General features: G+C 48.1%; 1 protein-coding gene across 9 annotated transcripts in view; it reads right to left on the reverse strand.

The window, feature by feature from the left end:
• Sptan1 (spectrin alpha, non-erythrocytic 1) overlaps positions 1 to 20,910 on the reverse strand; it is a 69,280-nt gene that overhangs the window by 542 nt on the left and 47,828 nt on the right. For 3 of the 9 annotated variants that reach the window (XM_085835054.1, XM_085835055.1, XM_085835052.1), the window contains 26 exons: positions 20,773 to 20,872; positions 20,464 to 20,661; positions 20,239 to 20,385; positions 17,562 to 17,665; positions 17,273 to 17,435; positions 16,939 to 16,953; positions 15,364 to 15,495; positions 15,012 to 15,149; positions 13,604 to 13,708; positions 12,317 to 12,525; positions 10,960 to 11,080; positions 10,469 to 10,590; positions 9,674 to 9,806; positions 8,502 to 8,600; positions 5,855 to 6,014; positions 5,331 to 5,407; positions 4,709 to 4,918; positions 4,111 to 4,407; positions 3,798 to 3,910; positions 3,271 to 3,288; positions 2,216 to 2,278; positions 1,247 to 1,301; positions 719 to 915; positions 540 to 593; positions 312 to 458; positions 88 to 235 (listed from right to left, as the gene is read on the reverse strand). In XM_085835054.1, coding sequence (XP_085691180.1) covers positions 88 to 235; positions 312 to 458; positions 540 to 593; positions 719 to 915; positions 1,247 to 1,301; positions 2,216 to 2,278; positions 3,271 to 3,288; positions 3,798 to 3,910; positions 4,111 to 4,407; positions 4,709 to 4,918; positions 5,331 to 5,407; positions 5,855 to 6,014; positions 8,502 to 8,600; positions 9,674 to 9,806; positions 10,469 to 10,590; positions 10,960 to 11,080; positions 12,317 to 12,525; positions 13,604 to 13,708; positions 15,012 to 15,149; positions 15,364 to 15,495; positions 16,939 to 16,953; positions 17,273 to 17,435; positions 17,562 to 17,665; positions 20,239 to 20,385; positions 20,464 to 20,661; positions 20,773 to 20,872 — 3,325 coding nt within the window. The remainder of the gene's footprint in view (positions 1 to 87; positions 236 to 311; positions 459 to 539; positions 594 to 718; positions 916 to 1,246; positions 1,302 to 2,215; positions 2,279 to 3,270; positions 3,289 to 3,797; positions 3,911 to 4,110; positions 4,408 to 4,708; positions 4,919 to 5,330; positions 5,408 to 5,854; positions 6,015 to 8,501; positions 8,601 to 9,673; positions 9,807 to 10,468; positions 10,591 to 10,959; positions 11,081 to 12,316; positions 12,526 to 13,603; positions 13,709 to 15,011; positions 15,150 to 15,363; positions 15,496 to 16,938; positions 16,954 to 17,272; positions 17,436 to 17,561; positions 17,666 to 20,238; positions 20,386 to 20,463; positions 20,662 to 20,772; positions 20,873 to 20,910) is intronic. The other 6 variants (XM_085835057.1, XM_085835053.1, XM_085835059.1 and 3 more) reach the window with 3 other exon arrangements.

The following is a 20,910-nucleotide window of genomic DNA, read 5'->3' on the forward strand; positions in this document are numbered from 1 at the left end:
AGTTGCACTATACTAGTTCTGCCAGCAGGCTAAGGCTTCTGATGCGGTGCATCCTTCAGCATCAGCTGTGCCAGTCCCAAGTCCTACCTGGTAGAGCTCCTCCTTGGTCACATAAGGCTTGCCCTCAGAGCTGAGGGCCCGGAAAGCGCTCTCGATCTCTTCACTGGACTTGACATTCTCCGTTTCGCGGCTGATCATGAAAGCCATGTATTCTTGCAGGGAGACATGGCCATCCCTGTGGGAGACAGGTACAATGGAGCAAGGAGGGCAGAGGGAGGCAGGACTCTGTCCATCACTGCCCCTTACATTACCTGTTGGGATCAACAGTGTCCAGAATTGCCTCAAACTCAGGATCAGGCTCTCCTTCCTCAACCATTGGCAGATCATAGCCCAGGGAACGAAGACAGGATTTGAACTCCTGATGGTTCAGCCGGCCAGACTTGTCCTTGTCGAAGTGTCTGCAGCACATAGCCCAGGGCTCAGCACATGGTCCCTTGTCACCCAGCTAACCTCAGCCAGGGTACCTGGGCCATACTCACTTGAACATCATGCTGAATTCCTTGAGGGCCTCCTCAGTCACTCCTGTTGTGTTCCTAAAAGAAGAACAAAAGTAGGGAGCAGGCTCTCCATGCTGAAGTGGCTTGTTTCCCATCCTGTACCTGTCCCTTGTTAACAAGGACACTCTAGGCTGGCTCCTGCTGGCCCCCCACCCTGGTACCTGGCCTGGATCTGCTGCTCCAGGTTGTGCTGCATGCGCATGCCCAGCTGGTCTAACTGGTCCCACTGCTGGGCCAGGCCCACAGTGCTGTGCTCCGTGTACTTGTTGTCCAGGATGAGGGCTTCCTCCATGGCAGCCCCCAGGTCCTCGATCTTCTTCAGCTGACTTCTCATGGCTCGAATCTCCTGGTGCTTGCGCTTATCAGATGGGACAAATGCAGTGTGAGACTGGGACCCCATAGCTCAGGAGGCTATGCTGCCACGGGACCCAGCTGGGATCGCACAGGCTTGAAAGAGTCAAGGAAAGGAAGCATGGGAAGTAGGAAAACCTTCATAGGCAGCTGACAGAGGTGCCAAGGAATGAGGATGCAGTGTGTGCCAGAAGGCATCTCAGCCTCTTCGAGTGGGGTGCAGTTACATCAGCCAGCAGAGACTTTAAGTCAATGGAAAAAGGGCCTAACCAGCTCCAGGCTGAGTGGCTGCTGGGCTGGTGGCCTCTGGGGTGGCTAAAGCCCTTTGGGACACTCACTTTGGTAGCTTCAAGCTGAGATTCCAGAGTTCCCGACTCTTCGACCATGCAGGACCTAAACACAACAGAGGCACAGTGAGCAGGGGAGTTCATTTCTGGAGACCAGTGCCCATATTTAACTCTTCGTCCTGGTAAAAAGTGCCCACATCCTGAAATTCTTTTCACTGAGGAAATGGCCTATCTGTTGCTGGCCACCCCTCCTAACAGGCCCAAGAAAGAGGAGGCCAGGGCTTCTCAGCTCTTAAAGATCACTGAATTTGTTCCCATAAGAACAAAGCAGCTTCAGGCCTGACTAGCCCCCTTTTTTTGCAGCCACAGGAGGCCAAGAACCCAACAGATAGGAGCCCTTGGGCCTCTAAGTCCCCTTAGCTCTACTTTAGTTCCCTTAGGCTACTGAGGGGAAGAGACGCCAGGGCCAATAACATCGCTAAGTGGGTGTGCCGGCCAGCTGATTTCAGCTGGGGACAGCTATGGTGGAACTTCCTTTTGAAGGCCATCTTCTGAGGAGCCAGGTGGCCTTGGGGGAAGCCTGCTCCAAGATGTGTGAGTACAAAGAAGTTCCCAGTGAACGAAGACAACAAACGAGCAGGGTCATGGGTCACGTGCAGGGAAAAGTTCACACAGTGCACACAGCCCGGTCTCTTCTGCACCCATGCCTACCCAAACCTACCCTTGTGACTTGAGTAAGTCAGAAAGAGCTCTAAAATCTCCCCAAGTTCAAAGTGCTTTAGCAAGGCAAGGCATGAGGCTTCCTCTGACCCCAGTAGTAGTTGAGACTCACAGGCACACCCCGTCCCCCAGGAAAAGGGAGCCCAGGGACTGGGGCAGGAGGCAGGACAAGTGCAGCAGAGGGGGACAGACCCTCCTCCCAAGTGGCTAGGGTGTGGGTTAGAAAGCAGAGCCGCCTGGGAGTCCAGAGTGCATTGGTAAAACCACAGTGAGGGAAGAAGAGAATAAGAGGAGAAGAACCTTCCAGACAGATCATCCCCAACTTCATACTGACAGACACGAATGACCCGACGATATGCTATGCTATTCAAAGAGAAGAAACCAAATGAATACACCAAAGGGAGGCGGGGCAAGAGCATATCGAGACAGACACGTGCCATAGATGCCAGCCTGGCACTGGGTAGGAACCAGGGGCAGCTCAAGGGGTGTTGGGCCAGGTGGGACAAGGCTTGGGAGGAGCCACAGGTGAGGAAGCATGGCACTGCACAGAAACAAGACCAAGAGCAGCAGACAGCATAGGGTGGGGGAAGCCTGTGGTAGGCAGGCCAGATGCTGCAGTCCTTCCCGCCTTGCAAAGCCTACAGTCTCAATGGTTTGGGCAGATTTCTGTGGTCACACCCCTTCACATGCCTAAGTTTCCCCGAGACCTCATAAGCTCTAGTTAAGTCTCTTCGTCTGGACTAGTTAGTAGCACGAATGGATAGGGGATGGCTTACGGACAGGCTTCTACTGGGCCTGGGAGACAGCCCTGCTCCTCCTGAGGCTCCTCCAAGCCCTGTCTCTATAACATTGTAATGCTGGGCATCTGCCTTTTTCTAGGGTAAACAATTCTGGCTACCCTCCCCCAGGGGAAGGCAGGACTACCTTAGTCCTAACTAAGAGGGCTGCAGAGTTTCCCCTCAACTGGACCTTGTCCTTAGTCTAAGCTCCTAGGATAGCCATCAAACTTCATATGCCCACTGACCTCTGGAGCTTAATGTAAATTTTTTGGTCATCATGGGAAAACAGGCAAAGAGGGAAAGGTAATCCAGTTCTGGTGACGAGGCATGGACAGGGTTCTCAGACTTGACTCTGGCTTCCTAGCACAGCTACAGTCCCTATCTTGAAAGGGGAAGTGACGCCCCCTACCCCCCAACACTATGGGTTCTTCTAACAGGGACAGTGGGAATGGACAAGGTGGACAGGAGGCCCATCCTGGGATCTTTTGCAAGCCAGGCCACTGGGGACAAGGGACAAAGGGACAAGCACACAAGACACCACCACACCAGGAGCCCGGAAAAGAAGGCAATATTAACCCGTCGAGGAGATACGTTCTATGGAGATCCAAGTGTCCAGGAGCCGTGGTAGTATCCACATAGAGCAGCAATCAGGATGATATAGAAAGAAGAAAATACAAAACATTAGTACTCTTCTGCCCGAGCCTATGTGCCAGGTGTGACTGGTCCGCGAGCAGTTAGTTCTACCTCCCTAGGGACAGTTGCCAACATTGTCTTTGGGGCAACGAACCATGCAGAGCCCACTATTGCTCTGGAACCCAATCAGACTATGACAGTCTTAGTCTAAGCAGTCCTCCCCACCACCCCATTTTTTCTGAGGAAACAGGGTTTTGCTATGGCCTCAAATGGCACAAATAAATATGAACCAAGTTGGACTCTAGTTCATGGCCATCCTCCTGCACTGTGGAATTACAGATGCCAAACTGTAGCCAGATGCCTGGTTAGGGACCAGGTTTCAAACAAGCTCCCTGTGTCTCAGAGTTGGAGGCTTGGCATCCAGCTGCCAGGAGCAACACAGTCCCTGGCTAGCTCCAGAGGGCAAGCACCTTGTTTCCTGGATCCACTGGTGGAAGGCGTTGGCATGCTGGGCAAATTCTTGGCGCAGCTTGTCATTCTCCTCCTGCCGCCGCTGCTCCTTCTGCAGCTCCAGTTCTCGTTCCTGAGACAAAAGGGAGGCAGGTGCTGTTACCTTCAGTTGCTTCTTGAGCCTCAGATGGGCTCAGCATAACATGGCTCTACCCTGGGAAAGGCCAGTGGTACTTAAGGAGGGGGCAGGAAGTCCTACTGAAGCTGGCCCAACACAAAGCAGCCCAGAGGCAGGGAGTACAGGTTGTTAAATGGCTCGCTAGTCAGACGTACCTTAATGATCTTCTGGAGGTTTCTCCAGGTCTCTTCCAGGGCCTCCATTGTGAACCAGGTGTAGGGGTTGGAGGCCACCCGGAAACTCTTGATCTGGCGGTCCAGCTCGGCTAGCTGGTTGAAGTCGGCCTGTGCAGAGCTGAGGGATGAGCGGAAGGCATCGTGAGCCTCTCGAAGGGCTTTGATTTCTTCCAGAGAGTTGCAGCGCACTGGGTCTGTGAGGTCTTCTTCTGCATTCTCAAACCAGCTATTGAAAGCCGATGCCTTTTTGGCAAAGGTCAGGAAGAGGTCTTCTACCTAGAAGTAGAGGGACAAAATGCCAGTGGGTGAGGAAGTTTTGGGAATCAACGAATAGGGTCTGCTGGGGGTCTGGTGCACTCTGCCCCATCTCAAAATCTTCCTGACTAGTCTTCTGCCTGCTGTTCCTCAGCACGAGCTATGCTTGTCCTGGGAGGGTGAAAGGATAAATTCACCCAAGTTCAAGGGCCCCATATGCCTCAGGTTCCACTGAGGTTCCTTCTTCCTCCCAGGATGGTGGCACAGCGAGGGACATGGGTCTACCGTCCATTCCACCGGGCAGGCTCAATCTTACCCTTACCTTACGGAAATGACTCTGGGCCTCCAGCAACTTCTTCTTCCGGGTAGCTGAATTGGCCAACAGCTGGGTCCATCTCTTCATGAGGGAGGCATGTCGGGCCTCGATGGCCTTAGACTGAATGTGCTTGGCAGCTAGCAGCTGGTCTTTGAGGGCAGTGATATTGGCAATACCCTCCTGCTGGAAGGCCTGCAGGCCAGCATCAAATGTCTCCTGCAATGACAGTCACAAGCCAATTGCATGGACTACAAAGTGTGCCTGAGCTCAGATGGCAGGAGGAGATGCCTACCTGGTGGCTGACTTAGAGCTCCACCTCCTACTAGCATTCAGTCACACATCCTGGTTGCCTCAGACCCCAGACCGTGGCAATGGTCACATCTCTGGCCTTAAATAAATTACTCTTTTCCAGCATTCAAGCTGTGGGCAAAGCTGTGTGTAGCTCAGAGCAGACCAGTCGTTCCCATGCCAGCACTCAGAATTTACTCAGAGTTTGCTCTTGCCTGCTGAAGAATGGCAGGCACTTGTGTCTGAGCCCTGCCAGCTCGTCATGCTGCTGCACATGTGCCCAGGACTCCAGTGTTTATTATTGTCTGACCATGGCCACAGATTCGGAAGGCCAACTGACCTGTTTTGTGAGCAGAGTTTGGACAGAAGACAGATCTCGGCCATAGTCATCTGTTTTCAAGCTGTTCTCCTTTTCACCTGCAAAGCAAAGCATCTAAACTGTCCCAGCCCTCCCAGCCCTTAGAATGGCAGATGGAATAAGTTACTGACAGCTTCCTTGCACTCACACAGCTGCCTACTTCCCGGACCCACCACCCTGCTGCACCTGGACCCTGATTGGCCAGGACAGCTGGCAAGCAGTTCTCATGTGACCTGACCCTTTGGTAAGCCCACTAGTACTTCGGTCTTTATTTTGCTCCTGTCAAAAGTTTGCAGGCCCTTGTTTGGTGAACCCTTAGCCAATTTGGCGTGGGCACTGCTGTGGCAACCCTGACTTCTGGATGTCTTTTAGTATTTAGCAACTAGGCCTGTCCTGCTGCCACTCTCTGAGCCCATGTGCTATCAGTGTCTTCTCTACTGCACAAATCCAACTGTGTGCTCTCCCCTCTTCTTAGCCTACGAGAGTTAAAAGTTGAACCCACTCACCAATCCAGGACTCTACCACGTCAGCCTTCCAGTTGAACTGAAGGAAGGCTGAGTTCTCATCCAGCTTTGCTTTCCTCTGAGCTGCTGCTTTCTCCAGATCAGACACCTTTCCATTCAGACCCTTCATCTTTGAAGAGATGTTCTCTTCATGGTGATTGTTCTAGGCCAGGAAAAGAAGCTCAAGTTAGTTTTGCCTCCAGCTGCAGTCACCTATCTGCAGCAGGTTCCCAGACAAATGCTCAATTTCTGTCCTGTGGGCTATCTGCGTCGTAAGGATGATACTGAGTGAAGATCTCCGGGTGACGCGCGGGGACTAGCAGTCTAATCCCAGGCATGAGTGCACAGGAAGCACGAGAAGGGCACACAGTGTGAGGGGTGCTATCACTAGTGGTTCACTATTATTACTATTATTACTTATGTAGTTTAGAGATTTGTTTATTTATTTCATATATTTAGATGCACTGTAGCTGTCTTCAGACACACCAGAAGAGGGCATCAGATCCCATTACAGATGGTTGTGAGCCACCATGTGGTTGCTGGGAATTGAACTCAGGACCTCTGGAAAAACAGCCAGTGCTCTTAACCTCTGAGCCATCTCCCCAGCCCTCTTTTTTTATTTTTTTCAAGACAGGGTTCGCCCTGGCTGTCCTATAACTTGCTTTATATATAGACCAGGTTGGCCTCAAACTCATAGAGATTTTTCTGCCTCTGCCTCCTAAGAGCTGGGATTAAAGCTGTGTACTACCACAGTGTTTCTGAAAGGAGAAATTACTCCTTAAATAGTAAAACCCTACACAGTCAAAGAGCAGCTCCAACCCTTGTGCAATGAAGCCAATCGTTCTGGAAGCGTCTGGACGCCACGGACACTGAAGACAGTGAAGCCTGAATACTTACGTTTCAGTTCCAGTCAAACTTGCATTTAGAAATACATTTAAGACATCAGAGAGAAAACCCAGCAACGGTAAAGGAAGGAGAGTTTGTGCAGGACAAAGCAGAGAGCATTACAACTTAGTCCCCTCGGGTCTGAAGGGGCTTCTCATGCTCCTTGGCCACAAGTCCCGAGTCCAGGCTGGACTCCGGTTTCATGCTCTCTGCGGTGATTAAGGCCAGGAGAAAAGCTCTCTGTGGAAGAAGCCTGGCCACCTAAGAATTTTTGTTACACAGATGCCAGGCAAAGCATCTACCAATCAGGGCACCAGCCTAGCCCCAATCTCAAGTTTCCTAGTTACTAAGATGAAGCTTTGCATCAGAAGCACCGAGCATGCACACTTGTACTGTCTCAGACAGGGAAGGCTTGAGGGCCTGGGGTGGCTGCAGACCGACAGCACAGCCCTGGCCTAGAGCTGAAGTTGTGGAGGCCTGGACTCTCCACTGCTCTGAAAATACCTAGACTTTGTTTTTTTTCTGTTTTTCTTTTGTTTTTTCTCCTCTCCCCCTGCCCCTCTGGAAAAGAGTCACCAGTAACTAAATTGTCCCTACTGTAACAGGTTACTGCATAACCTACAGAGCTATGCAATTCTCCTAAGCAGACATTTAATGTTTAACTCTACACAGCTCAGAGAAGTCTGCAAGGCCAGACATTAAAATCTGAATGAGTCAGGGGTGGTGGCAAGAGTAGTAGGAGTTCTGGGTCATCCTTGGCTACAGAACGAGTTGGAGGCCAGCCTGATCTACAAAAGTCCCTTCTCAAGACAAAATAAAAACCTAGAATTGCTAATTCTGAGTGGTGTCTTTTCTGGGTGATTTCTAGTGTATCTTTGTTTTGTTTTATTTTTGAGACAAGGTTACTAGACAGCCCAGGTTAGGCTTGAAGTCACTGTAGGAATATACCACCATGTTACCATGGGTGGTTTCTACTTGATTATTTTGTTTTTCTGTTATCTCTATAGTGACCTTCATCACCAAGAAATAAGGGAAAAAGGAACTGGAGGTTCCCAGAGCCCATATGGTAGTTCACAATTACTTGTAATATCAGTTCTGGGGGGGCTCTGGTGGGGGGCTCACACATGGGTACTGCACACAAACTTACAATATAAAAAAAAGGTGGAGAGATTATTCAGTAGTTAAGAGCATTGGTGCCGGGCAGTGGTGGCGCATGCCTTTGATCCTAGCACTTGGGAGGCAGAGGCAGGTGGATTTCTGAGTTTAAGGCCAGCCTGGTCTATAGAGTGAGTTCCAGGACAGCCAGGGCTACACAGAGAAACCCTGTCTCAAAAAACTAAAAAAGAACATTGGCTTCTCTTCCAGAGGTCCAAGGTTCAATTCCCCAGCACCCACATGGTGGCCCACAGCTCCAGTCACAGGGAATCCAGCACACTTTTCTGACATCTATGGGCACTGACTGAATGTGGTGCACAGACATCCATGAAGGGAAAAGCACACACATAAAACAACAAAACATGCGAAGACATGCAAGAAGATTAGCATCTGGAAAGTCCTACTGTCACAAAAGAACCAACAAGATGTCCTTCTTCACTTAAGGACGAAAACTTTGCCGAATGAGGAGTATGCCAATTCAAAAGCAACTCTATAGAAAACACAGGACAGGCCTGCTGACAGTCTCTGCTAAGATGACCTCAGCCTGGTGTACAACATGGGTGCAGCTATCTTGGGGTGAGAACAAAGCTCTCCTGGGATCCTGGCTCACCTTTTTAATGAGGTCTTGTCCATTAGTACAGACATCATTCACCCGATCCTTGTGGACAGTGAAGTCTGTCTCAAAAGCTTCGTGTTTCTTCAGTAAGCCCTGGAGAGACAGACGGGAGGTCAGCCACCAGGCCCACTCTGTGAAGACACTAAGTCTTGGGTAAAGAGTGACACTCCCGCCCTCCTCCTCTACTCTAGGGGAGCACCACTGGCATGGTGGTCCATGGCCATCGGGGAAGAGGGCGTGGGAAGAGGCTGCAGAGGAAGCAGATCACATGGCACGGGGATACTGCAGCTCAGGAAGTTTGAGGGTCTGCAGACCAATCTAGTCTAGGTTGGACAGAGAGCTTGAAGTGAGCACCCAAGAAAGCAACAACCTTTTTAAGCATACCGCACGAGGGATCCAGTCTTCTGCCTAGCTCCCTAATGGCTGGAGAACACTCTCTACTCTCACTGCTTCTAGGTACCTCATCCGTATATACCCTGAGGGAGGCTGCTAACTGTATCCTGATCCATGTACTGCCCACTGTGAGGAGAGTGACTCAGGGCAATACAGACTGCTTCCAGATCTGTGACCATAGTGATGTGTGACCTGTTCTATCCCCTGACTGGTTACCTTGGGGCAGCTCTGAAAACAGTGAAATGCCTTTAATACCCTATGATTTCTGCCCCTGCCTCTCTGAACAAAGTGGGGGAAGCTGATCTAGTCCATAGAAGAATGAGAGCCTATGTGGGCTGAACAAGCTGCCTCGGTTGTCAAGTCTGACAGTGGCCAACTGAGGCTTTTCAGCTCACTTAGTTTTACCCTGGAAACAGTGGAGGTTACATGCCTACCAGTACAAGTTACCACACAGCAGCTGTTAATCAACTGGAAGTGTCTATGGGATGAGCTTAACTTTAGGGCCATGAACATAAGAAAAAGGTCATGAAGGGATATTTTGGCAGTATCTCTTACCAGTAAGATTATGCCCTCAAAAAAAAAAAAGGTCAATTTGGACAGATGGGCATGCAGACAGAATGCCAGAGAGGAGAGTGCACACAGAGGGAGATGGAGGTGTGGAAACAGCCTGGTGTAGAGGCTGCTCCTGGAAGGAGGAAGGACTCTCTTCTGTGGGCTGTGTTGGGAACGCGAGGGCACTGCCACTGTCTGTGCACTCGCCTAGCTTTCCTGACCTGGATGGCAGCAAGAGTGTCTCCATAGTCTTCGCTGGCCACCAGAGTCATCTTCTCATTGATCCAAGCCTCCTCCTCTTCCACATTGGCTACAAACTGCTGATACTCCAAGGACTCCTCTAGCCGCTGGCCCCTGATTATAGAGGGGGAGGGGAATTATTAGTACGTCCTTACTACCCATGAAGTGGGGCTGGAGTTATAACTTGGTAAGATTGGCCTTGGTCTAGTGTGTTTGAGATCTCAGGTTCAATTCCCAGCACCAAAAAAAAAAAAAAAAAAAAAAAAAAAAGTCTCCATTGGATTTTATATATGTGTGTATGTGTGTGTGTGTGTGTATACACACACACACACATACATTTATTTATTTATTTATTTATTTAATTTATATGAGTACACTATAAATGTTTCCAGACACACCAAAAGAGGGCATCAGATCTCATTACAGGTGGTTGTGAGCCACCATGTGGTTGCTAGGAATTGAACTCAGGACCTCTGGAATAAGAGCAATCAGTGCTCTTATCCACTGAGCCATCTCTCCAGCAGTGGATAAAATATTTTAAAATATCCATGAATATGTCTGTGTGCAAACATAGCTTAGCTTCCTAAGGGACAAAAGGCAGACAGTGCTTTCAGAGAGGAAGGTCTGGAATTAACTGTTGGGTTCAGGCTCAGAGGACACGACAAACTCAGAACCGACTCCAGGAGGTGGCTCTGGCGCAGGCTAATACCTGACAGCCCAGGAGGGGCCAGGCTTTCTGTCTGTCTGTCTCCAGAGCTCCCTGCCTGAGTGCTCACCGCGCAGCTGCCAGCTGCTTTAGCTCCTTCCAGTGCTCCACAAACTGTGCAAGCCGTTGCTGGATCTCCTCCTGCCCGATGGTGTTGTCATCAGACAGCTTCTTCCCAGTGTCCAGGACACCCTGACAAGTGAGAAGAGGCGTCAGCACCAGCAGGTTCTAGGACTCTCTGCTCAGGTTGCCTGAAGTCAACATCACATTCACAGTTCTCTCTTCAGGCTATGAGTGGTGGCGTATAGCTTTAATGCCAGCACTTAGGAGGCAGAAACAGGCAATCTCTGAGTTTGAAGTCATTCTCGTCTACAGAAGGAGTTTTACACCATCCAATGTTACACAATGAAACCCTGTCTAAAAAAACAACACAATTGCTTCTTCATTGCTGGGGCTGAGGTAGCATGGTTACAAGGCCATAAAGCATAAGCTCAGAGGACTTCGCCCATACTTGGCCCCTTCCCCATGGCCCTCTTCTCTCAGCATAAGGCAACCCCTCACCTGAATGGCCGGTTCATGTGCAGCCAGTTCAGCTTCTAGCCGCTTGTGTTTCTTCCTCAGATTCTGAACACCAGTGAGGTCTCTGCCATAGTCCTCAGAGCTCACTAACAACTTCTTCTCCCTGCAGAACAACGGCAGTGCAGTCAGCTGACACCAGCTCATGTCAGGGGCTGGGTTAGTTTAGCGACTAATTCTTGGCATCCTCTAATTCCTACCCATTTCCTAGAACCAGAAGCCTCTGTTTTCCAAAGCCATGGATCTAGGATTAGGAGCACCACTGGAGTTATTAACTCCACTTACTTGTGGGTCATACAGAGAAAAACATAGAAAGATGTCTCCTTAACCCGGGTGTGGCAGCGCATGCCTTTAACTCCTGCACACAGGAGGCAGAGGTAGGTAGAGGTCAAGACCAGTCTGGTTCCAGGACAGCCAGGGATACATAGAGAGACTGTCTCAAAAAACCAAAACCAATCAAACAAAAAAGATGTTCACATGTACTGTATTTTTTAAGTTAGAAAATGTTTTTTAAGATTCATCTATTTTGTATGTATGCACATGCATGCTTGGTGCCCAGAGGTCAGAAGAGGGGCTGAATCTTCTGGAACTAGAGTTATGGATGGCTGTGAGCTTCCAGGTGTGTGATGAGAGTCCAACCCAGAGCCATCTTTCCATCCCCAACTCATTTAATTTTTAAAAAAGGTTTTAACGGAGGAGATTTTCCTTTAAAGTGGATAGCTTAGGTCAGACGTAGTAGTTCATACCTATTATCACAGATTTATGAGGTAGAAGCAAGAGTCCTAGGGTTTCAAGGTAATATTGAGCTACACAGTGAAATTGAGGCGAGCCTGGATTACACGAGATAACCCTAAAACAAACAAACCTTAAAACAACAAAAAAAGGAAGCCAATAAAAAGAAATGGCTTGTTTATATGCCATATTATTTGAAAAGAAATAAATAAAAAGTCCGAATTTTGTAGGTAAGATTTCTCTGTGTAGCTTTGGATGCCCTGGAACTTGCTCTATAGAAAAAGGTGAAATTTTAAGGGTATGGGGAGAAAGAAAAAAAAAAAAAAAGCTGGGAGTGGTTGTACATGCCTTTAAATGCAAGCATTTGGGAGGGAGAGGCTGGTTTACATAGTGATCCCTCAGACTACATAGAGATCCGGACTCAAAAAAAAAAAAAAAAAAAAATCAAAACTTTCCGTGGGATGCAAAAGGTAGGGCTTCCTGTGACATGATGGTTAAAGCACACAGGATGATCCCGTGCCCTCATGTCACACTTCCCTGTGACCCCCGGCTCTCCAGGCAGCCCCATGAGCAGACAATGAGAATGTAAGTTGCAGTGCCTGGCACGCACTTGATCCAGGACTCCTCGTCATCCATGTCCCGGAAGAACTGGTGCAGGCGGTGGGACTCGCTCAGTTTCGCTCTTCGGGAGGTGGCCATGCTCTTGATCTTCTGGAAGCGTCCATTGATGGTGTCCCGCTTCTCTTTCACTTGGGAGGTGTCGAAGGCACTGCTAGTCATCAGGCTGTCAGCCTGGCTGTTCAGGTCCTTCAGGCGATCCTAGGGCAAGGACACAAGAGAGGGCTCAGGAACCAGGTCCTGGAAATAGCACCCATTAATTCCTGACTGGGCCGTGCAGCCTCATAAATCAGGGTGTGCAGTATGTACCATTCTAGCTCTGTAAGAGCAAACTGCTCTCATACTGACAATAAGACTTAGTACCTGTCATCACGGACATGAGCACTGATGGGCAAGGTGTGAGATGTAGAATGTGGTGGTGCTATGGCTACAGTAAAATCCCACTTTTCTTTTTTTAAAGATTTATTCAAAAAAAAAAAAAATCACAAGATTTATTTAGCCGGGCGTGGTGGCGAACGCCTTTAATTCCAGCACTCCGGAGGCAGAGGCAGGCCGATTTCTGAGTTCAAGGCCAGCCTGGTCTACAGAGTGAGTTCCAGGACAGCCAGGGCTACACAGAGAAACCTGTCTCAAAAAACAAACAAACAAAGATTTATTTATTATTACACATAAGTACACTGTAGCTTACTTCAGATGCACCAGAAGAGGTTGTCAGATCTCATTACGGGTGGTTGTGAGCCACCATGTGGTTGCTGGGATTTGAACTCAGGACCTTCAGAAGAGCAGTCAGTGCTCTTATCTGCTGAGCCATCTCTCCAGCCCTGTTTTTTCTTTTGAGACAGGGTTTCTCTTGCTGTTTATACTATGGAACTAATCCTTGAATATTTAGCCAGGGATGTGATGTAAATGCTGGAATCTCAGCATCTGGGATGCAGAGGCAGAAAATTCTTCAAGTCTGAGGCTAGACGAAGCTACACACTGAGTGCCTGCTTCAAAGTGAGCTAGATGTGACTGTGTACACGTTCAATTCCAGCACTCTACTGTACGACATCTCTAGGTACACCCCCTTACCTACATTTTCACAATGGCTAGTATTTATAGATAAGATCTGTGTAAACCTAGGCTGAGAACAATCAAGAACCCAGTCTAGTCACAATGGCAGCCGTGGACAGAGCCAGGCACCACTCTGCTTCCTTTAACTGTAGCTCTTTTGAAGACCCTGGGATACTCTTGAGGTTCTTTCTAATTACCCTCCCTTCCCATCTGCCACTCCACTGACCTCGTGGGCAGAGATGTCTGCCTCTAGCAGCTGATGCTTTTTCAGCAAGTTGTTCACAGAAGCCAGGTCTTTGCCATAATCTTCCGATGCCAGGAGAGCCTCCACCTGCAGTTGGTAACACAAAAGGGAATGGTTATTACCGGATGCATGCAGTGTTCTGGAAAACTCAGGGTGGCCTGGTGCTGCTCCAGAACTTTTCAGTCATGACATAATTTCTCGTTCTTTTTTTTTTTTTTTTTTTTTTTTTTTGTTTTTTCGAGACAGGGTTTCTCCGTGTAGCCCTGGCTGTCCTGGCACTCACTTTGTAGACCAGGCTGGCCTCGAACTCAGAAATCCGCCTGCCTCTGCCTCCCAAGTGCTGGGATTAAAGGCGTGTGCCACCACGCCCGGCTTAATTTCTCGTTCTTCAATTTTTTTATTTTGTTTTGTTTTTTTTTTTTTGTTTCCAAGACAGGGTTTCTCTGTGTAGTCCTGGCTGTCCTGGAACTTGCTCTGTAAACCAGACTAGCCTCCAATTCAAGAGATCCACTTGTCTTTGCCTCCCGAGTGCTGGGATTAAAGGCATGGGTCACCACCACCTTCACTGTTTGGTTAGTTCTTCTTCTGGGGTTAAAGGTGTGCCCCAAGGAGTCACCCTCTGTTCTGCATACTAAGCTAGGTCTAAATGACTAAGGTAGGGATGGAGGTATAGCCAAGCCTTCTCTTGAATGTCGGGGCAAAGAGCAACCTACAGCGACAAAGCTCCTAGGACAAATAACACAGATGAGCAGTGTACTCAGATGCTCACTGAGGCCTGCACTCTAGGGACCCCTTAGTGGCAGCCAGACGGGAATGCTTAAACCATGCTAAGACTCTTTGGACTCCCTCATACACAAATGTTTGGGGAGAATTTTAGTGACATGGGATAACACTTCTCCATATATACTAATGAAAAATGACATTGTGAACTCAATCATATAAAATGCAAATTTAAAACAATTCAGGTGATGCATACAGACTAGAGAGGTTCACAGTGGTCTTCTCTAAAATCACCCACTTTAGAGCCTCTGCTTGCCAGTTTCCTACATATGCCTTGTCTCTGGCTCCCTTCCTCTCTGCCCTTTTTGTTCTATTGGTACAGTCTCCTGGAACTGCCTACCTCTCCCGCCCAATCTCTTCCTCTATTACTCCCTTGGGAAGAAGGCTGTTATCCAGCATCTTCTAAAATCACTTTCTGCTCTCAACCTCTTTACTCACTGTTTTAGCAATACCTAGCAGCAATCTGAACCTATCTCACTGTGAGGACTTCTGTTCAAGACTCTGAAGCAGTTTCCCTTTTATAATTTGGGCGGCTGGATGACCAAACCATTCAGTACCCAAATACCTAGAAATTCCCTGATCGTGGGGAGCAAGAACCACCTGACGTTACCTCAGAGAGCCAGAAGTCAAAGTCTTTGATCCCAGTGTTGAAGTTCTGCTGCTTATTTGCCTCTTTTAGCTTCTGGCTCTTCTCAGCTGACTTCTGCACCAGGAACTGCCACTGGTCTGCAAGGGCAGCCAGGCGGGCCTTAAAAAGAGATGGGGAGAAACTTGGGATAGGAAGATCTCTGTAGGGCCCATTCCTAAGACCCAAATCAGAGACAAAGTGGATGTGGAAACAATCAGAGGAACTGTGTTTTTGAATTCCAGAGATTGTAGGTCTCAGGTAGTATCAGGTGTAGTACGGTGGATGGTGGAGTGCTATCATTCTTTCTGGAGTTAGTATGGCCCCTGAACCATACCTTGACAGCATCCTCACTGCCAGCACAGGCCCCACGCTCAATGAGGGAGTTGCCCATGTCAATAACTCCACGGATTCGGTCAGCATTGGCGTGCAGTTCTGCCTCAAAGGCTTGGTGCTTCTGGTGCTTGCTCTGAAAATACCAAACCACTGTTTAGAGGCAGTTCTTACCAGGTTTGTTCTTAAGGCAAAAGATACGCTCAGGAGGAAGGGAGTACAGGGTGGGTAAGGAACAAAGCAAGCATTGGCGTGGACAGAAAGCCACCACAGCTTGTGTGGTGCTGTGGTCTGAGGTCCATAGGTGCCCAGCAGAGGTAGGTTTAGGCCAGAAAGGGAAACTAACTAGTCAGAGGCAGTAGGGTAAAAGCCAGCTCTGAACAGCTCACTAGCAGGCTGGGAGCAAAGCCTCAAAATTTTTTATTTTTTTTATGTTTGGTATGAGATAGAGGGGCCAATTTCAGTTCTGCATCTAACTGTGTACCAATGTCAACCCATGTCTTTAGCCTTCCTGGACAGAACCCCTGACTGGTAACATATATCGGCTGTTCTACCACCTATAGCAGGAATGCATCTGAAGGCTGCAGCGGTTCCTCTGTTGATGACAATTTGGTAACTGTCATTATCAAAACATGAGGCTGCTAAAACCCAGTCTTTTTAAAAGGCAGGCTGAATTTTACTTTTGCCAGGTAGAGAAAGCTGGGGGCTTTCCCTAAGAATTTGTTAAGAAACAAGGGTGCTGCATGAAACACTTAGGAGAGATGATTGTGAGGATACAGCAGCTGTAACATCATTTTGGGAAAATCAGAGGGCAAGTGAGAAACAGTCTCAGGGATGTTACTGGAGAAAGAAAACTAAGAGAAATAAAACAAAACAGTTTAGTTGGCCAAGATTCTGCACTCAATGTTTCATTTGAGAGGCAGCGATTGTTTCAGGGAGGGATCCTGGCTGCGGCCCCAGCATGAGGCCTCAAGAGCTCTCACCCACATATCCTGACAGTGCCGTCTCTGGTGCCTGCTCTCATCACTGCCAGTCCAAACCCATTTATTCTCTTCTACAGCTTTATTTTCCCTTCCCAGTTCTGGGCCTTTTAAGTCGTGTGGCAAAAGATGTATCTATCTTTTTATGAATGATGTCTGCTTAGATCTGGAAGCACATCTTGCTATTCCAGTTCTCTGGGCCAGCACCGCTGGACACTAGCCGGAGTATGCACTGGATTTACCCCAAGCTAGCCTGCCCTGCCCAGGCCACTTGACACCCTGAGCCCAGGAAAATATTCTATTTTCAAGAGTGCCTCTTGAAAGGAAATGGTCAACTACTGCCCCCCAAATCAAACATGGTTGTACAAAACTTGCCTGGATGATGAAACAGGGAGGAGGAGATAGGTACTACATGCTAATTACAACAGAGAAAGCCACATCTCACAGGGACACTTGGATGGAGTGACTGGGGATTAGACTGATGATGGATGTACAGACACCAGTGGACCAGATGTAACCACAGTAACAGTACTCTACAGAGTAGAACATAAATCCCAGAGCTCAAATATCTACAACTCTTAAAAGTGTGAAAAACTTACCAACAGCTTGGAAAGCTACAAAAACAGATGGAAAGAAGAATTCAGTAACTGATATGAACATGTCTCAGCTATTAGAGCCTCACTCTGCCATCATACTTTCCCAGGAAGTTCAGTGCATGGGAACAGCACAGGGGCAGGTCCATTAGACATGTTATAGCTTCGACAGAGTCTAGCAAGGGAGTAGCTTTCAAATGGCTCTACTGACCCAGTGGACTTTTTCTAAGCTTTACCATGGAACACACAGTTTTATAGGTGTACTCCCTTAAAGAGTCCCATTTAACAGCTCTACTCAGTGACAAGGCACTTCAGAACAAGTGTCCTAGGAGCCCCTTACCTGGATGTTGGTGGGGTCCTTGTATGACTCATCGCTGGCTGTCTGTAACTTCTCACTGATCCAGGCTTCAATCTCATCCACATCCCGGCTGAACTGCTGAAGTGTTTGAGATTCTCCCAGTTTTGACCTTTTCTCAATCATCTGGGCTTTTAGGCGGCGCCACCTGAGAGTGAAGATCAAATATGAGTGTTCTTTCCAGTAAGAGAAGAAGCAGGAGTAGGTATGGCTTCTTACATGTGGACATTCATTCTCTCAGAGCTGGGGACTGTCACCATTGCAGGACACCTACCGGTCAAGGACCTCATTGCGTCGGTTTGCAATGTCTCCCTTGGCATAGTGGTCAACGGCAATGAGCTGGTCGGCAAAGGCCTGCAGGGCAGCTATCTTTTCCTCCTAAGGGCAACAGGCAAAGAGGTCAGGGTGGGCTGAAGAAAGCCTGTCAGCCTGATAGTTGTCAGAAGAGATAGTTACACTTTGAGTGACGAAACTAACTGGTAGCAGGATCGGAACACATTGACACTTTAGAAGCCAGCCTGATTATCATCATTACTAGAGTAGGGTTTAATTCAAGAGGACTTAAGGTCATGCTGAGGTGTCCAAGTGTAGGGACACCAGCAGATGTCTAACAAATTAGAATCATAAAATGATGACTGCCCTGTTTTCAACAAAATGGTTTTCAAGTTAAAGCTATCTATTTTGTTCCTTGTTTTAGTGAATTATGTTATCACAACATAATATTTTGCCCTAAAAAATATTTTGGGGGGTGGGGGCTGGAGAGGTGGCTCAGTGGTTAAGAGCATTGACTGCTCTTCCAGAGGTCCTAAGTTCAATTTCTGCAACCACATGGTGGCTCACAACCATCTGTAATGGAATCCAATGCCCTCTTCTGGTGTGTCTGAAGAGAGTGAAACAATGACAGTGTACTCATATAAATATAATAAATATAATTACAAAAAAAATTTTTGGGGGGGAGGGAGAAGGGAGGCTGGGTATGGTGACACATGCCTTTAATCCCAGCAGGGGCAGGTAGATCTCTGTGTCTGTGAGTTCAAGGCCTGTTTCACATAGCCACTTCCAGGGTAGGCAGGACTACCCAGAAAGACCCCCATCTCAAAATACAAAATAGAACAAATCTGGGGGCTGGACAGATGTCTTAGCCATTAAGAGCACTTGCAGAGGACCTGGGTTTTGTTCCCAGCAACCATGTGGCTCCTTATAATTCTACTCTACTTCTACAGGATCACTTACCTTCTGGTTTCTGAGGGAACTGCACACACATGCTATATATACTTAGAAACAGCACACAAATACTCATAAACAACTTAAACTTTTTCTATTCCATTGTTATGTTTTGAAGGGCTGTGGTCTGAACCCAAGTTTCATGTTAGGCAAGTACTGTACCAGGGAGCTCCAGCTGTGTCATCATTCCATAATACAGAACTGATTTGAGGACCCACGCCCCCTTTCTTTTTTTAGACAGTGTTTCTCTGTGTAGTCCTGGCTGTCCTAGAACTCACTCTATAGACCAGGCTGGCCTCAAACTCATGGAGATTTCTCCTGCTTCTGCCTCCCAGGTGCTGAGCCTAAAGGTGTGTGCTCCCACCACCTAGCTTGAGGTTTTTTTCTATGTATGTGTATATCTGTGTGTGTGTGTGTGTGTATGTGTGTGTAGTGTGTAGCTGCACGCATACATATACACACCAGATGCCAGCCTTTGGTGCCACTGCTTAGGAACCTCAGCTTTGTTTTTTGAAAGGGTCTCTTACTAATTAGGCTGGCCAGCCAGTGAGCCCACAGCTGAGATTACAAGCATGTATATCACATGTAGATTGCAAGCACATACATCACAAGTAGATTTTGGGTTCTAGGGATCAAAGTCCAGTCTTTGTGCACTTTATCCAATAGGCTTCCTTTGAATTTTGTTTCTTCTACTGTTTTCTCACACAAGAATTTTTTTTTCTCCCCGAGACAGGGTTTCTCTTGTGTAGCCCTGACTGTCTTGGAACTTGCTCTGTAGACCAGGCTGGCCTCGAACTCAGAAATCCACCTGCCTCTGCCTCCTGAGTGCTGGGATTAAAGGCGTGTGCCACCACGCCCGGCTTCACCCAAGGATTTAAGCGCTTGCTGTTTGTGACTGTGTGATGACCCCAGGGTCTGTGGCACACTCAACAGTGTTCTAGCCCTGGGTTGTAAACTTTCTTTTTTTGTTTCTTTGGAAACAGTTTTGTCACGTAGCCCAGACTTAAACTCCATCTTTCTGCCTCAGCTTCCCATATGCTGAGATTATAGGAGTGTTACACCAAGCTGCTATTTCGAGGTTTCTTGTTATTGTTTTGAGACATGGTCTCACTATGTAGCCTTGGCTGGCCTAGAGCTGGCTTTGTAGGCCAGGCTAGCCTCAAACTCAAGACATATGTCTCTGCTTTTTCAGTACTTGCAGGAATAAAGATGTGCTACCACATATGGCCCATTTAAAAAAAATAGTTCTTCATATACACATTTTTACAACATTCATTGGAAGTATTCATTGGATGTATGACAGAATATACTTTTTTTTTAAAAAAAAAATATTTTTCATTACAGGTATGTGTTCATGCACATGTAAAGGCTGAGTGTGGGTGCCTGCAGCAGAGAGAGACATAAGCACCCGGAGCTGGAGTTCCATGTACTTGTGAGCCACTTGAGGATGCTGAGAGTTGAAATCAATTCCTCTCCAAGAGCAGTAAATATGTACTCTTAACCAGGAAGCCATGTAGCCAGCCCAATATAATGTTTCTGTTTTGTAACTGGTATGAAAATCTTAGTTGGTGTGAGTTTTTTTGCCGAACTCAGGACCCTCGAGCATAGTAGGCAGTACTCCACTGCACCTGTTTGTTTAAGGGAAGATTCTCACTATGTACTCCTGGCTACAAATAAGATGTGACTCAGGGCAAATCCAGCATAGGACCTCGAGGTCCAGGACCCACCTGGACATTGATAGCTTTGTCAAAGTCTTCATGTTTTTTGATCAGTGCCTCCACGCTGTCCAGCGAGTCTCCTTTGTCTTCTGTGTTTAGGAAGGCCTCCCGGGCAGCCATCCAGTTTTCTGCTTGTTCACAGTCCCGATGGAACAGCTACAGAGTGGACAAGTAGGTGTGAAGGAGGAGTTGGCCACTTCTAAGAAAATACCTGATGAGACATAATGTACACACCTGCAACTCCAGGCAGTGGTCCAGCATCATCCTGCGCTGGACCCAGGCCTTCTCCAGGTCTGTGCGCTCCTGGTCAAGAATATCAAGTTTCTCTTTGATCTCCGGGCTGGCATAGTGCCCGTGAGCTAACAGCTGCTGCCCAAACTGCTCAAATGCCTGGAAAGTGCCAGCCCTGGCATCAATTTCTGTCCGGTGTTCCTGCCAAGAGGAGTAAAGGGATTAGATAACTTGCTGAAGATGCCCATACTAGTGTCAAGCCCTGGTTCCCAAGCCGGGGACGGCTAAGGCCACTAGGCCAGCAGGACCTACCTGGTGTCGCTCCAGCAAAGCCTCAGCTCCAGTGACGTCCTTGGCTAGTTCATCTGAAGATACCAACCCTCGTATTCCATTGATCCAAGACATGAGGTCCCTAGAAACAAGATTCACAGAGGAATATTTACTACACTC

The sequence above is a fragment of the Mus caroli genome, unplaced genomic scaffold (assembly GCF_978045245.1).
Source record: "Mus caroli unplaced genomic scaffold, Mus_caroli_1 scaffold_2, whole genome shotgun sequence".
NCBI classification, from domain to species: domain Eukaryota; kingdom Metazoa; phylum Chordata; class Mammalia; order Rodentia; family Muridae; genus Mus; species Mus caroli.